This window comes from Watersipora subatra, chromosome 11 (genome assembly GCF_963576615.1).
Source record: "Watersipora subatra chromosome 11, tzWatSuba1.1, whole genome shotgun sequence".
Classification (NCBI taxonomy): Eukaryota; Metazoa; Bryozoa; class Gymnolaemata; order Cheilostomatida; family Watersiporidae; genus Watersipora; species Watersipora subatra.
In genome coordinates, this window is record NC_088718.1 from 32,414,120 (window position 1) to 32,427,676 (window position 13,557).

At 32.0% G+C, this 13,557-nt stretch overlaps 1 protein-coding gene across 1 annotated transcript in view; it reads right to left on the minus strand.

Annotated features, from left to right (window-relative positions):
- LOC137407981 (voltage-dependent calcium channel type A subunit alpha-1-like) overlaps nucleotides 1-13,557 on the minus strand; it is a 113,864-nt gene that overhangs the window by 55,738 nt on the left and 44,569 nt on the right. The window contains exons 21-25 of the mRNA XM_068094369.1: nucleotides 12,150-12,261; nucleotides 8,133-8,293; nucleotides 6,200-6,346; nucleotides 4,544-4,745; nucleotides 2,691-2,855 (exon numbers count right to left, since the gene is read on the minus strand). Of these exons, the coding sequence (XP_067950470.1) occupies nucleotides 2,691-2,855; nucleotides 4,544-4,745; nucleotides 6,200-6,346; nucleotides 8,133-8,293; nucleotides 12,150-12,261 (787 nt within the window). The remainder of the gene's footprint in view (nucleotides 1-2,690; nucleotides 2,856-4,543; nucleotides 4,746-6,199; nucleotides 6,347-8,132; nucleotides 8,294-12,149; nucleotides 12,262-13,557) is intronic.

Genomic DNA, 13,557 nt, shown 5'->3' on the forward strand with positions numbered 1-13,557 from the left:
ACAAAAACACTAGGTGGTCCATAATTACAATCACAACTGTATGCATAATGATATGGTTCTGCAAATAAAGTTTAACAAACCTTTTTTAAATTAGACTCACTACAAATTTCTACAACATGTTAATTTTATGACATCGTTAAGTAGATCATCAAAACAATGGCAAACTTTACTATGATAGGAACCTTGTTCATCCGTCTGTTCGTCTATCTATCTGTTTGCCTGTCTGAAGCCACGCTTAAAGTATTAGGGAAAACTAGTGCACTAGGTGTAGAAATAAAGATCTCAAATATGTATCTATGTATGTTGTGAGAAAACAAAGAAAGTTGGTTTATGTTATAAACAGCAAAAACACAAAAAACTACTATAACAATCACCACTGTAAGTTCAATGAACAAGATTCTACATAGACCAAACTATTTAATGTAAACTTTTGGTCACCGTAGCTGACAAACCTTGACTATTTATTAAAATCTTGAGCCATGTCTTTTAATGATGCATTGCCAGAGATGCTCTTGTCTACCGCATACCCTAGCGTACCAAGAGGAGACAACTACTGTGATCCTCTTGCGTGTATCAAAGTGTAGAATGGCAAATGAACTAACAAAGATTTCATGAAAATAGCGTCAAACTGCCAAATGTTTTCAAGTAGACTAGTATTAGTGTACATGCCCTTCAAAGTTTTCAGAAAGCGAAACTGCTGAAATGTGTCTAGAAGCCTGTTTGTCAGCTGTGTTTGCACTCAGCAAAATATATTTGTACTGCGGTGTATAAAAAATAATTAGCTCTAAGAGGCATATGAAAGCGTGTACTGCCCGCAATACAATTGAAGACTTCTACTAATCTACGTACCCAACCATAACCGGTGATTTTAAACAAGAACTCAACGGAAAAGACAGCCAATAGCACGAGTTCAGAGTACCTATACCATGCCATCCACGCTGGGCTGTTTTCTTCCCCCTTGTGCTGTGTTATAGTTGAAACAATTGAGTCATAAACTAGACTGCGTTTGAAATATGCTCACATGACTTGAGACAAACCTTGTTACATGACAGCAAGTATAGTGCGGCCATCTTATCTATCAGATAAGTAATTACTGAATATGAAGAACTACACGGTTGTTGCTGAAGCTCCATTAGCTTAATAACAACAACTAAGGAACAATCGCTGTAGGTATTAAACAGTAACGCAATAACATTTTAAAGGTATTACAACTATAATTCGATCTTTTTGTGTGTACTTACCAGATTATATTGCAATAAGTGTAAAATAATTATATAATAACTCCTAAAAAGTATGCAATAACTTAGCATTACGTATGGAAGAGCTAGACTGTAAAAGCAATGGTGATTGCTCATCTAGTTGTCACAGAAGGATCCTATATACTATATGTACTATATTATTCTATATAATATTCTATTGTATACAATACTATAATATACTATACAATTTTAGCATAGCTGAGTTATTCTTAAACTCAAAGAAACATTGTGCAAAACTAAAGTATCAAACTGCTTTTTCCAACTGTTATAAAATTTAGTTGATTGTTCATCATTTTGTTAAAACGTTTTGTTCACATATGTAATTGATTATTCATAACCAATACTTAATAACTATTACCAATGCCTTTCAATTGTTACCAATATACATCAATCATTAACAATATATATCACTTGTTACCAATTTGTATCGATTATTGCCAATACTCATCAATTTTTAGCAATACTTATCAATTACTACCAATACCTATCAACTTATTACTAATACTCGTTAAGTGTTGCCAATACCTATCAATTATTGACTATTTCTATTAATTATTATCAATATCTTTTAACTATTAGCAATACCTATCAATTACTACCAGTAAGTATTAATTGTTATTAATATATATTAATTATTATCAGCACCTATTAATTGCATTGCACTGCATTTGATAATCCATAAATGATAACAACATCATTAGTAATTCAATATATATGTTTTTCTTAATGGCTTGCTAGTTTTGAAATAATTACTAAACACGGAGATAAAAGGTTTTGTAGGCAAAGTGTTTAAAATGGAAAGTTTTGCCTATTAGAAAACCGTTTTCACCTAAAAGATTAATGTTACCATTATTTATTGTAGCAGAAGTGACTTTCACATTTTCACATTTGACTTGATAAATATTGAAGAACATAAACTGAGACTATTTTGTAACAAAGAGCAAAGAATATATTTGCTTGATTGATAATTAAAATGGCAATAATTTGACAACCTTGACCTAGACTGAGAATTAGAAGTGATTATTTTTGTAAGCAATAAAAATAGAGTCAAGTAGCTATTATTGAAATAGCACCTAAAATAATGACAAAGCAAGATCTTGCCAAAAATGAGCAAAACAGCTTTGTAAATTTTTCAATTTCCTAAAAATTGACATATTCATTTCGAGACAAAACTAACCAAAATTTTATTTGTTTCTTTTACGTAAGTACTGTAAGCATACTTGTTTGGTTTATCATATTTTGCTGTATGTCATTCAGTCTTGTGCTTCTGGTTTTCTGAGACACATCGACATGTTATTGTTTTGTAAACTGCATCATTAAAAACTAAATCCCACATTTTTCATTAGAAGGTGGCTATCAACACGAAAGGCATTAACAACGGAAACATTGAATACGACTAATGAAGACATATTTGTGTTCTCATCTGCCTACCTTCATCATTAGTATAGCCGTGTTGATGACAATCATCACCATTATGAAGTAGTCAAAAGGTTGTGATACGACAATCTTCCAAACGGTGTACTTTACGGATTTTTTGTTGCTAGGCATGAACTTGCTCAAAGGCTGGGCATTGATGGTGAAATCAATACACTGTTTCTGTAAGTACAATAGCATAGGTATGTCACGGCAGCGGTGCTGACCAAGGACCGCAATAATTCTTACGCTAATGTTAACACCAATAAAACTAGTTATCTAATTAGCTAATGTGCCGATTAAATTTGTTTATATTGTCAAGGTCGTTGAAATGTTTTACATTGAAGAAACATTTTTAGCGAAAGAGTTTTGCCTTTATCAGAAATATTTTGAAAAAAACTGATTTTTTACACATTATTAAAAAACATAGGTGAGGCTCTTGCAAGAACTCTGAAACTAGAAAAAGCTAAAATAATTAAACCAAGACTGATTTAGTAGACAATCTCGACTGGATGATGTAAAGTCATTAATAAAGATATAACTATTTTTCTATCAAAATTGAATTAGTGTTTTGTAGTAGCAAAGTGGAGGCTTCTGTAATTATTGAAAAATGTTATTTGCAAAACTGGAATGATAATATTGACAGAATTTGTATAGAAATGATAGATAAGTTGCGTAGCAGACAGTTGAACAGATAATAATTGTACAACTGCTCCATATCATAGGTGTCTGAGGCTCATTTTCATGTTTGCACAATTTTGAGCAGGAGTAAAACTAAACGGTTCAAAGATCTATAGCAATAGCTGGGGTCATGCTTTATTACCTCCTCTGGTCACATGTAACCAAATTCTACTACGCATCACTACAACCCGACCATACTTTACTATAGTTTGCAGCACCTGACCACATTTTACTACACTTGACTGTAATTCACCAAATTTGACTCTACCTAACCACGCCTGAACATATTTTAATGCACCTTACCATAACGAACCCCGTTTCACCACAACTTATTACATCAGACCATGTTTTACTACACTTGAACATAATGAACCACATATTACCACACCGTACCATGATGAACCATGTTTTCCAATAACTGCAACATCTAGCCACATCCTTACACACAACCATATTTTATTACAACTTAGGATACCTTCCAAATTGGACCACGTCGTAACACATCTGCTAGGTTCTCTTCTACTTTACCATATCTGATATCTTGTCACACCTTATCACACTACAGCACTCCATACCTCAAAGATAAGTGCCACACAAACTCCAATGGCGATATTCAGTGTGAGTTGAAAGAATGTAAATGTCACAAAAATGACTAAAAAACCAAACGAAATGCTAAATAAAATTGAATAGAAGAATTAATAGAAAACATGTAATTTATGGTATTAAAAATAAAATTACATAAAATTTTAGTAGATTTTATTAAAAAATATTAGTATTTTTTATCATTTGCGGTTGTTTTTATGTTTGAGGTGACATGCCTTTCAGTATGTATCAAGATTAAAATCGACAAAGCCTGATCAAGGTTAAAATTTTCAAAAGAAAAAAATTTGTAGAGGATGGCACTTGTCATAATGCTGCTACAGTTGGTGTTGGCTATTGCGTTCAAGTTGCAGCATTTGGTGTGTCTATTCTGTCAGTATTTTTGCAACTATAGATGTCACAATCTACTTTGATTAATCTAAGCATTTTAACCATGATAAAACATTGTTGATTCTGGCAGTCAGATCATCGCAAGCATCAAAAACAACCGCTAATGATAGAAAAATACTGATACTTTCTGATAGAATCTATTAAATTTCTGTGTATGTTCATCTCTCACCATTAATAATGCATTGCTGCAGTTCACCAACCTGGTTCTTGTTGAGGTCTTGGTCTATCAACTCATTCTCTCCTTGCTCTTGGAAGGTGATGATAATGAGAGCAACGAATATGTTCACAAAGAAGAAAGGAAATACTATGAAAAAGACGACATAAAATATGGCCATCTGTGGATGGGCGCCAGGACTTGGTCCCATGTCTACTTCTGTTGCATCCATTGAGTTCTTCAAAACCCTGCACAATATGCCAGTCAAATTTGTTTGTACTTTCAAATTCTTTGTGCACAACTAAATGCACATATCAAATGTGTATACCACGGGTGTTTGGCTCATCACATAGAGTTTAGTTCATCAAACAGATAAAGTTCAGTTCATCACAGAGACAGAGTTTGGTTGGTCACACAGATAGAGTTTGGTTCATCATACAGAGAGTGTTTAGTTCCTCACAAATATAGTGTTTGGTTCATCATACAGATAGGGTTTGGTTCATCACACAGATAGACTTTAGTTCATCACACAGATAGAGTTTGGTTCATCACACAGATAGAGTTTGGTTCATCACACAGATAGAGTTTGGTTCATCATACAGATAGAGTTTGGTTCATCACACTGATAGAGTTTGGTTCATCACGCAGATAAAGTTTGGTTCATTACACAGGTAGTGTTTGGTTCATCATACAGATAAAGTTTGGTTCATCATACAGATAGAGTTCGGTTCATCACACAGATAGTGTTTAGTTCATCACACAGATAGAGTTTTGTCTAGCATGTTGCAATAACTATTTTATAAAATTTTCTTAAAAACCTCGATTTACATTAAAACAAAGATTTTGGCGATGCCCTAGAGAAGAAGTCAGCTAAATATGCAATGGTTTACCATGAAAAAAACTTTGACAAAAGACTATAAAAGTGTGAACATTGTCTAGTGTATGATATTTCATGTCGCATTCTGATTTTTAATAATGAACTTACAAAAAATGTTAGTAGATTTTATCTAAAATCTCTTAGACTTAAATTTTAGTAAATTTTAGAACGTATTCTAAAACATATTTAGAAATATTTAGAAAACTTTCTAAAATCTGCTAAAATTTTGTAAAATACTTTGATAAATACTTTTAGAAATATTTCTAAAAGTATATCTAAAGTCTTTTATATTATTACCTAATATTCTATTAAAATGTTTATGTATTATATAAGATACAAAGTATATTAGAAAATATTTGTATTTTTCTATCATTTGCGATTGTTTTAGATGTTTAAAGATTAAAATCAACAAAACATGATCGGGGTTAAAATGATCAGAAAAAAATGTGTGTGAAATGATGTCACTAGTTGTTATTGTTGCTATAGTGGAGATTAGCTATTGCATTTACGTTGCAGCATTACGTGTCACTATTCGGTTGGTCTATTTGCCACTATAAACGTCATAATCACACTTTCGTTTGATCTGAGCATTTTAACAATGACAAAGTTTTGTTAATTTCAATCTTGAAACAGTCTGGCGGTCAGATCACTTCAAACATAAAAAACAATTTCAAATGATAGACACATATTGGTACTTTCTGATAGAATCTTCCAAAATTTTGTTTCAAGTTCATGTATTTAAATCTTGCTACATAGCTGACATAATTTTGGAAAAAATTTGCTTTAATATGCTTTAGTATGCTTTAATATACATCCAATACTCACAATGGCCAGCCTTCTCCAGTAGAGACAGTGAAGAGGGTAAGGCAGGCATGCACTACATTATCATAGTGGAAGTCTTGTCTTTTCCATTCACGTTTTTCCACACTTGGGGAGTCTGGGTAGCCAGGCTTATACATGAAGAAATAGCCCCTGCACAAATGGAATAATTGTTTCATTGTTGTGAACAATCTGTATGATTTTCTGCAGGTTGGTAAGTGCAGAAACATATATTGCCTGAAGGCTAAACACCACAAACCTGCTAACATACTGAGAGTCAACAGACTGAACCAACAGGATACTGTGAACCAATCATTCACAGGTGATGATGCATTTGCACTGTAGTTACAATAATATGGAAAATGGAAAGCATTATTACCGGTTGTTTAAATCATTTTTGCACCTGCTTCATGCCTCATTAGGTGATAGCATTAATATCATTTAACAAAATTGGAAATGTATTATTCTTGTTGCACTGAGTAATATGAAACATGTGAAGAGGCATCAGAATGTTTTGCAATTACTATAAACCACCAAATGAAGTTTTCTAGCTAAAAGTTCAATCTTAAGTTAACTCAAAGGCATACCTATAGACTTAAACTCCTATGATTTAAGTTGGTTGTTAAATATTTTGTAAAGACTGACCCAATATATTAAACTGGGTAAAATTGCCATATTTTAAAAACCAACGATATATTCAAGAAATGATAAAACACAGTGTTAGGAAAATGAAACTGCTTGCCAATCATCCCTCAACCTAAGCAACAGCGAGAACACTTACGGTCTTTCATTAGACCACGCAAAAAACGATTTTCTACTCAAGGCTAGCAACTATTGACCAGAATTTGGAGTTGTGCACCCAAGAGTTGTGAGTTGAAACATTTTAGGTAAACTGGGTAAATCAATTATGGAATTTGTTAAATGCCAAGTTAGTATGACAGTGTAAAATGTTTGTCCATTAAACATCAATTCTCCAGCATTGTCGACAGCATAAACACTGCTTAAACAGCAAAAGCAGTGAGTCGATATAATATCAAACCATAATGGCTAATGTTTTTCACTAATGTATGCGTTAGTATTCTTAAAACATATTGTTGATGGCATTAGCAAAAGTTTATGCATGTGCTTATCTGTTCCAAGCCCTTTTGCATTGCTCAAATCTCGTTATTTGTTCAAATTGGTGCATTTTTTGCACCAATTTTTTGCACGTTGAAACTGGAAATAATAATAATGGTGTTTTATCCCAGCATTCTTTTCATGTTTAATATTTACTATAATAAGAGACACATCTGTCGGTTTGTCTGAATACTCAGATAGAGGTTGGGATAAAAGATTGTTTCATACACTATTTGAACTCATTAAAATCAGCTTAGCGGTCTAGCTCTTTTAACACATGTACCAATCAACAGCCTTCTAGCATTCCTGAATAGTTGTGCACATGGTTGTTACACATGAAAATCCCTTAAGACATGCTGAACTACCAAGGTACTAGTAAAGGTAAACAGTAGGTACTGGTAGAATTAACCTTGGTCACATAACTTTAAAGGCATCTGGTAGAAGTACCAAAAACTTGCTATTTGGTCGACGATACGATGAAAAAAATAATAGATTAGATTTCTTTAGGCAATATGAAAATGGCTAACTTTGATAAAACTTAACAACAAGTTAGTTGTATTACAAAATTACAAAAATGTATTTTTCCATAAAAAGGTAAAGCATATTTTTATCTACATTTGATCTCATTTTTATTACGCACACACGCACACCCACACACACAGGCACTCGCACCCTCATGCACACACAATGATAAAGTGGAATTTGTTGAAACTGATAAAAAGGTTCAACATCTATCATACATATATGAGCTACTTCCGTATTGTATTTAAAAGGACTGCACACACTTATCATGAAAACCTATCAAAACTGTTTTCATACGTACTGGCAATCTGTCTTCCTGCTCTTTGATTCATCTGTGCAAAAGAAGAACTTTCCCTTGAAGAGCTGAACTGCTATGACTGCAAATATGAACTGGAAGAGTCCATAGACTATCAGTATGTTTACTACATTCTTCAGTGAGTTCACCACACAGTCAAATACTGCCTGTAAGAAACAGGTAGTACAGAAATACTAATAATTTTTTGGTTGAAATTTTGAGTATGGTATAGTCTAGTGCCACTATTTGCAAGTCTCAGATCTTCAACAAAACAAAGTTAAACAAAATTTTTTTGCTGTGAATACCAAAAAAAATTTACAAGTTAGGCACACCTGAGATAGGACATTGACCTGTAACTGGTGTGCATATTTATAGGCCTTAATTGGTGTACCTTTTAAAAAACCCATAACTGGTACACTTATTTATATATATGTAACCGGTGTATTTATTTATAGCCCTATAATTGGTGTACTTATCTGTAGACCTTAATGAGTGTACCTATTTATAGACCCGTAACTGATATACCTATTTATATACAGTGGAACCTCGGTTCTCGAACTCTTCGGTTCTCGACCAATTCGGTTTTCAACCAAAAAATTGAGTTTTGTTCATCTCGGATCTTAAACATAGATTTGGTTCTCGACCAAACCGGAGCATGTGCATTAGAACCTTTGGAACAGCTCCGGAAACAGCATGAAAACATTTGTTGACAAAAGGAGAAGCAAGTTACACTTCATAAATTCTTTACTAAAAAGGAGGAACCATCTGTGATGACGTTCATCTACCGAAGAGATTTGCTAGGAAAACAACTCCTCTAGTCGAGTTACCCTAAAGTGTTTTGGAGGAGGATTCTTTTTCAAAGATGTGAAGTAGACACGCCATATTTTCTTTTTCACACAATTTTTGATGCAACTGATATGTTGTATTTTTTGCTGGTTCATTATTAATTTTTGCAATTTTTGGTATGGTATCTTAACCTCGAATGTTTTCGATGTTTTAAAAGTAAAACATACGTTTTCATCATTATAGATAGAAAATCTTTGATTAAAAATAAACACGATCTTTATCTACCCGTTTTTATTTATAGTATGCAGTATGCAGTACAATTTATGGTATAAAATATTAAAAAAATACTTCACCAAAATTGTTATCTCGGCTTGGAATGGATTAAAATTTACATACATTTATTCTGATGAAAATAATTGTTTTGCCGAACAACTCGGTTTTCGAACAACCTTCTGGAGCGGATTAGGTTTGAGAACTGAAGTTACACTGTATATGTAACTGGTGTATTTATTTAGAGCCTTGTAACTGGTGTAGCTGTTTATAGCTTTGTAATTGGTGTGCCTATTTATAAGCCTGCTACTCAATTACATACTTACTTATAAGCCTGCAACTGGTTTACCTGGATATAGACCTCAATTGCTGTACTTATTAAAGAACATTTCACACTATATCGTCATTTGTCAGCATTTCTCTTTCAGCGTTCATTGTCAATTATGTGAACCGTGAATTGATGGCATCGACGAAGCATCTCGGACAAGTCAGGAAAGTTTGCAACTGTCAAACTCCAATATTTCGCCAAGCATCGACGAACACTTTTTAAATGTGAACCATTTTGGCTTATTTTCTTTAATTTTCGATTTATTAATATCTGCATATGATAGTCGCTGCGAGACTAGTTTTTTATTCCAGCACGCAAAAACAAAGAGGTTTCTTCGCAAAAATTTAAATAGATAAATGAGAACACTACGTCACAGAGTATTTCCTGATGCAAACGCAGATAGTTATGTAATAGTGTGAACATGGTCATCATCAACGATCGCCGAAGTACTGTGGCATCAACGCCAAAATACGGTGATATAGTGTGAACAATCTTTTATAGCCATGTAGCTGTTGCACCTATTTATAGCCCTGTAACTGTTGCAACTATTTATAGCCCTGTAACTGTTGCAACTATTTATAGCCCTGTAACTGTTGCACCTATTTATAGCCCTGTAACTGTTGCACCTATTTATAGCCCTGTAACTGTTGCACCTATTTATAGCCCTGTAACTGTTGCACCTATTTATAGCCCTGTAACTGTTGCACCTATTTATAGACTTATAAAAAAAAACAAAAGAACTTCACTGTAATTTGCCGACACAGAAGCTGGTTAATGAAATACCAATTCAGATATTTGTCAAAAAAGAAGCATGAATCTGCTAAACTATACAAAAAAGTTGGCAGTGGGTAAGATTTGATGCGGTATCTTATAAGTAGGAGCTAGGATCGAGCCTCTACCTACAACCACCTTGACAAAAGTTAAGTTGTATGAATTCAAGAACCCAAAAAAATTTTAATAACTGTACAACACCAGGCATTTAGCCACTAGTGTTATATAATATATAATTTGCATGCTATTGTTTGGTCTATGGAGTGCATTAAACAAAAATTGTTCTTAATAGAATATTAGTTCCAGCATATGATGAATTTGATATACAGAAACAATATCAGAATGGATTAACGTTCTACATCTAAGTTTGACTGTACGACTCACTAGTAAATTGCAACAAGACAGTATTCAGTGTTTCCCGCTTTAATATGCCCATTCAGTTAGTCTGACTTCTTTAGTGCATATACCATAAAAATATCTGGATCAGGTGATACTTGAACCTAGATTTGAGCACTGTTTTTATAGATGTTATAGTTTATTTTACTTACTTTACATTATTTTTTAATTTCCTGTACAACAACCATTACTTTTGTTGTTATAACCAAAAAAAGCATAAACGTTAGTAAAATGGGTAGCATTGAACAGCTGATTGGTATCTTTCTAGAACCTTCTAGAAGCCTTCATCAACAAAAAAATGTATTTGTATTGATTGTTCTTGCATAATATATTAACACATCCACTTTAAAAACAATAACAATTTTGAAAGGTTGAAATTTTAAAAAGTTTTCAAATTGATGATATGATGATGTTAAATATTTTTACAGTTATGAAAGAAAAGCATTATTTAGCAACCCAATAAATGCCCCAGGTAAAATGTATCTATCACTGTTCAGTAAGTATTAGCAGCCTGTCATAGTAACTTTGGCAACTGATACAACCAGCGTAGCTGTTGCGAACAAGCCTGCTATAGCAGTGGGCAAAATAAACTGGACCTCTTTATCAAAAAACATAAATTCTCATTTACAGCATTGTTACTAAATGTGAATGTAGTCAATAGTCATAAACTATAAATTAAATTACTCCTTATTTTGTTCTGATTTTAAATATTGATATAACGCAGGAATTAATATCATATGTTATTATTATGTAATAATATGTAATATTAATATTATATTAATATAGTATATAGCATTATATATAATATATAATAGGGAGATATATAATATATTATATGTATTTTATTTATATAATATATAAATTCTACACTATATTAATTCTCCCCATTCTGTCCTGATTTCAAATATGTAAACCAAAAATCTGTAAAATTATATCTTTGAATGATTATGGAGCCTAAATTCTGATGGCTTCATTTCATATCATATGCATGTATATGACTTAAAATAAGCAAATAAAAGTTGATGGGGTGTGATCATATCTATGCAGATTGTTATTTGGTAAAATTTTAAATGTTTAAAATTTAGCCTACATAATCATTCAAAAACATAATTTTACAGTGTTTAATATACATATTTAAAATCAGTACAAAATGGGAAGGATTAATTTAATATAGAATTTACCGCTATTGACTAAATTCATAATGATTAACAATTTTGTAAATGAAAATCTTAGTTTTCCAACAAATGGATCCAGTTTATTTCACACTCTACAACTCTACATAATTAAATTTACTCTTAAAATATACTGCCTTAAAAACTCGTTTAGTCATAATTTTAATAAATGCTGCTAGCAAACCTGCCCACATGAATCCAAAAAAACTATTAACAGCTTTTAACACTGGAGTATTGATTATACCAAGTCAACTCATAAAATATGACAGGATGCACTGCCACCTACTCCTGTTAACTTACCTTTAGCTTTGGCACTCGATTGATGGTCTTCAGGGGACGAAGCACTCTCAGCACCCTCAACGATTTTATAGTGTTTAGATTTTTACCTGCATTGCTTGCAGAGCTCTCATCGCTAAAACATTTGTACTTCAAGAATAACAGTCTTATATATGTGTATAACTTAGTAGTAATCAAGAAAATGAGTGTTTTCCATGACATGACAAAATAAAAATGAGAAGCCAGCAAAAGAGTTGAACAAAAGTATTTTAAATGTTGATAATTTAATAATATTACGGAAGAGTCAAAATAGTAAATTGAGGGTTATTTTTAATAATATTTTCAGAACAATGCTTTTAAAAAAGTCTGTTACTAGCAGCAAAACATCATTAAAAAATTATCCAATCATTTTGGAAAATACATACACGTATATAAGTATAAGTAGTTAGTTATCCTACATTATGTTCAAAAGTTATTCTAATACTCAACATAAATACAATAAAGTTCATAGCTAAAAAATAACTCTACAATAACAGCAGTATGTGGAGTAATTATTTAGACTAAAACTCATATGAAAAATTAAATAACTTAACTTTAAATAATTTAATTAAGAAAAAATGTTTTTTCTCACTACAGATCTGTTTGGCAGTGTCATTTGACAGTGAGATAAGATATCTAACAATCAATATCAGGAAACAGATATGTAGTGAAGAAAGACCCGACTTTCCAAATAAGTTTTAGTCTATGTGTATTTTTGAAATTCAGCATACAAAATGGAGCTACATGTATTTTTTAAACTGATGGCATTGAAGCTGCAAGTGATGTGCTCTATAAAATTTTTAAATTGTGTTTTTTTTCAATGAATTAAGCCTTTAAAAATAACAATTAGCAAATGTACAAAATTGATACACAAAATGTATTGTGTTAACATCTCCTGTTGCTGTCTATAAAAGTATATGCTCGACCGTATTTTAAAAGTAGTAAGTATTTATAATACTTTTAGCATTCAATCTCAAATACTAAAGCTAACAATATCAGAGCTTTCCTACATATGCATAGCCTATATGTTTAATATGATTCAGAATTGCCTCAATGTTTCACTTTATTTAAAGTAACTGCGACCATTTTTAAAAAACTCAATGATTCAGAGAAAAACTGTCAATCTTTTTTCTAACTGCAACCACTATCATCCTATACAGTAGTGTTTTCTGAATACCATTATTCAGATAACAATATTCGGATAACAATCAGCTATCTGGATTGATAGTTACTTATTATCTAGATAATGTTATCCATATAACATTATCTAGATAACAAGATACTCTCAATCCTAAATGATAACTAGAATTTTCTTTAATTGAATAACAGCAGCAATAGATTGATTAGCAGTATAAAAAAAACTTTTTGTAAAAAAGTCATGGTTATAGCCTTA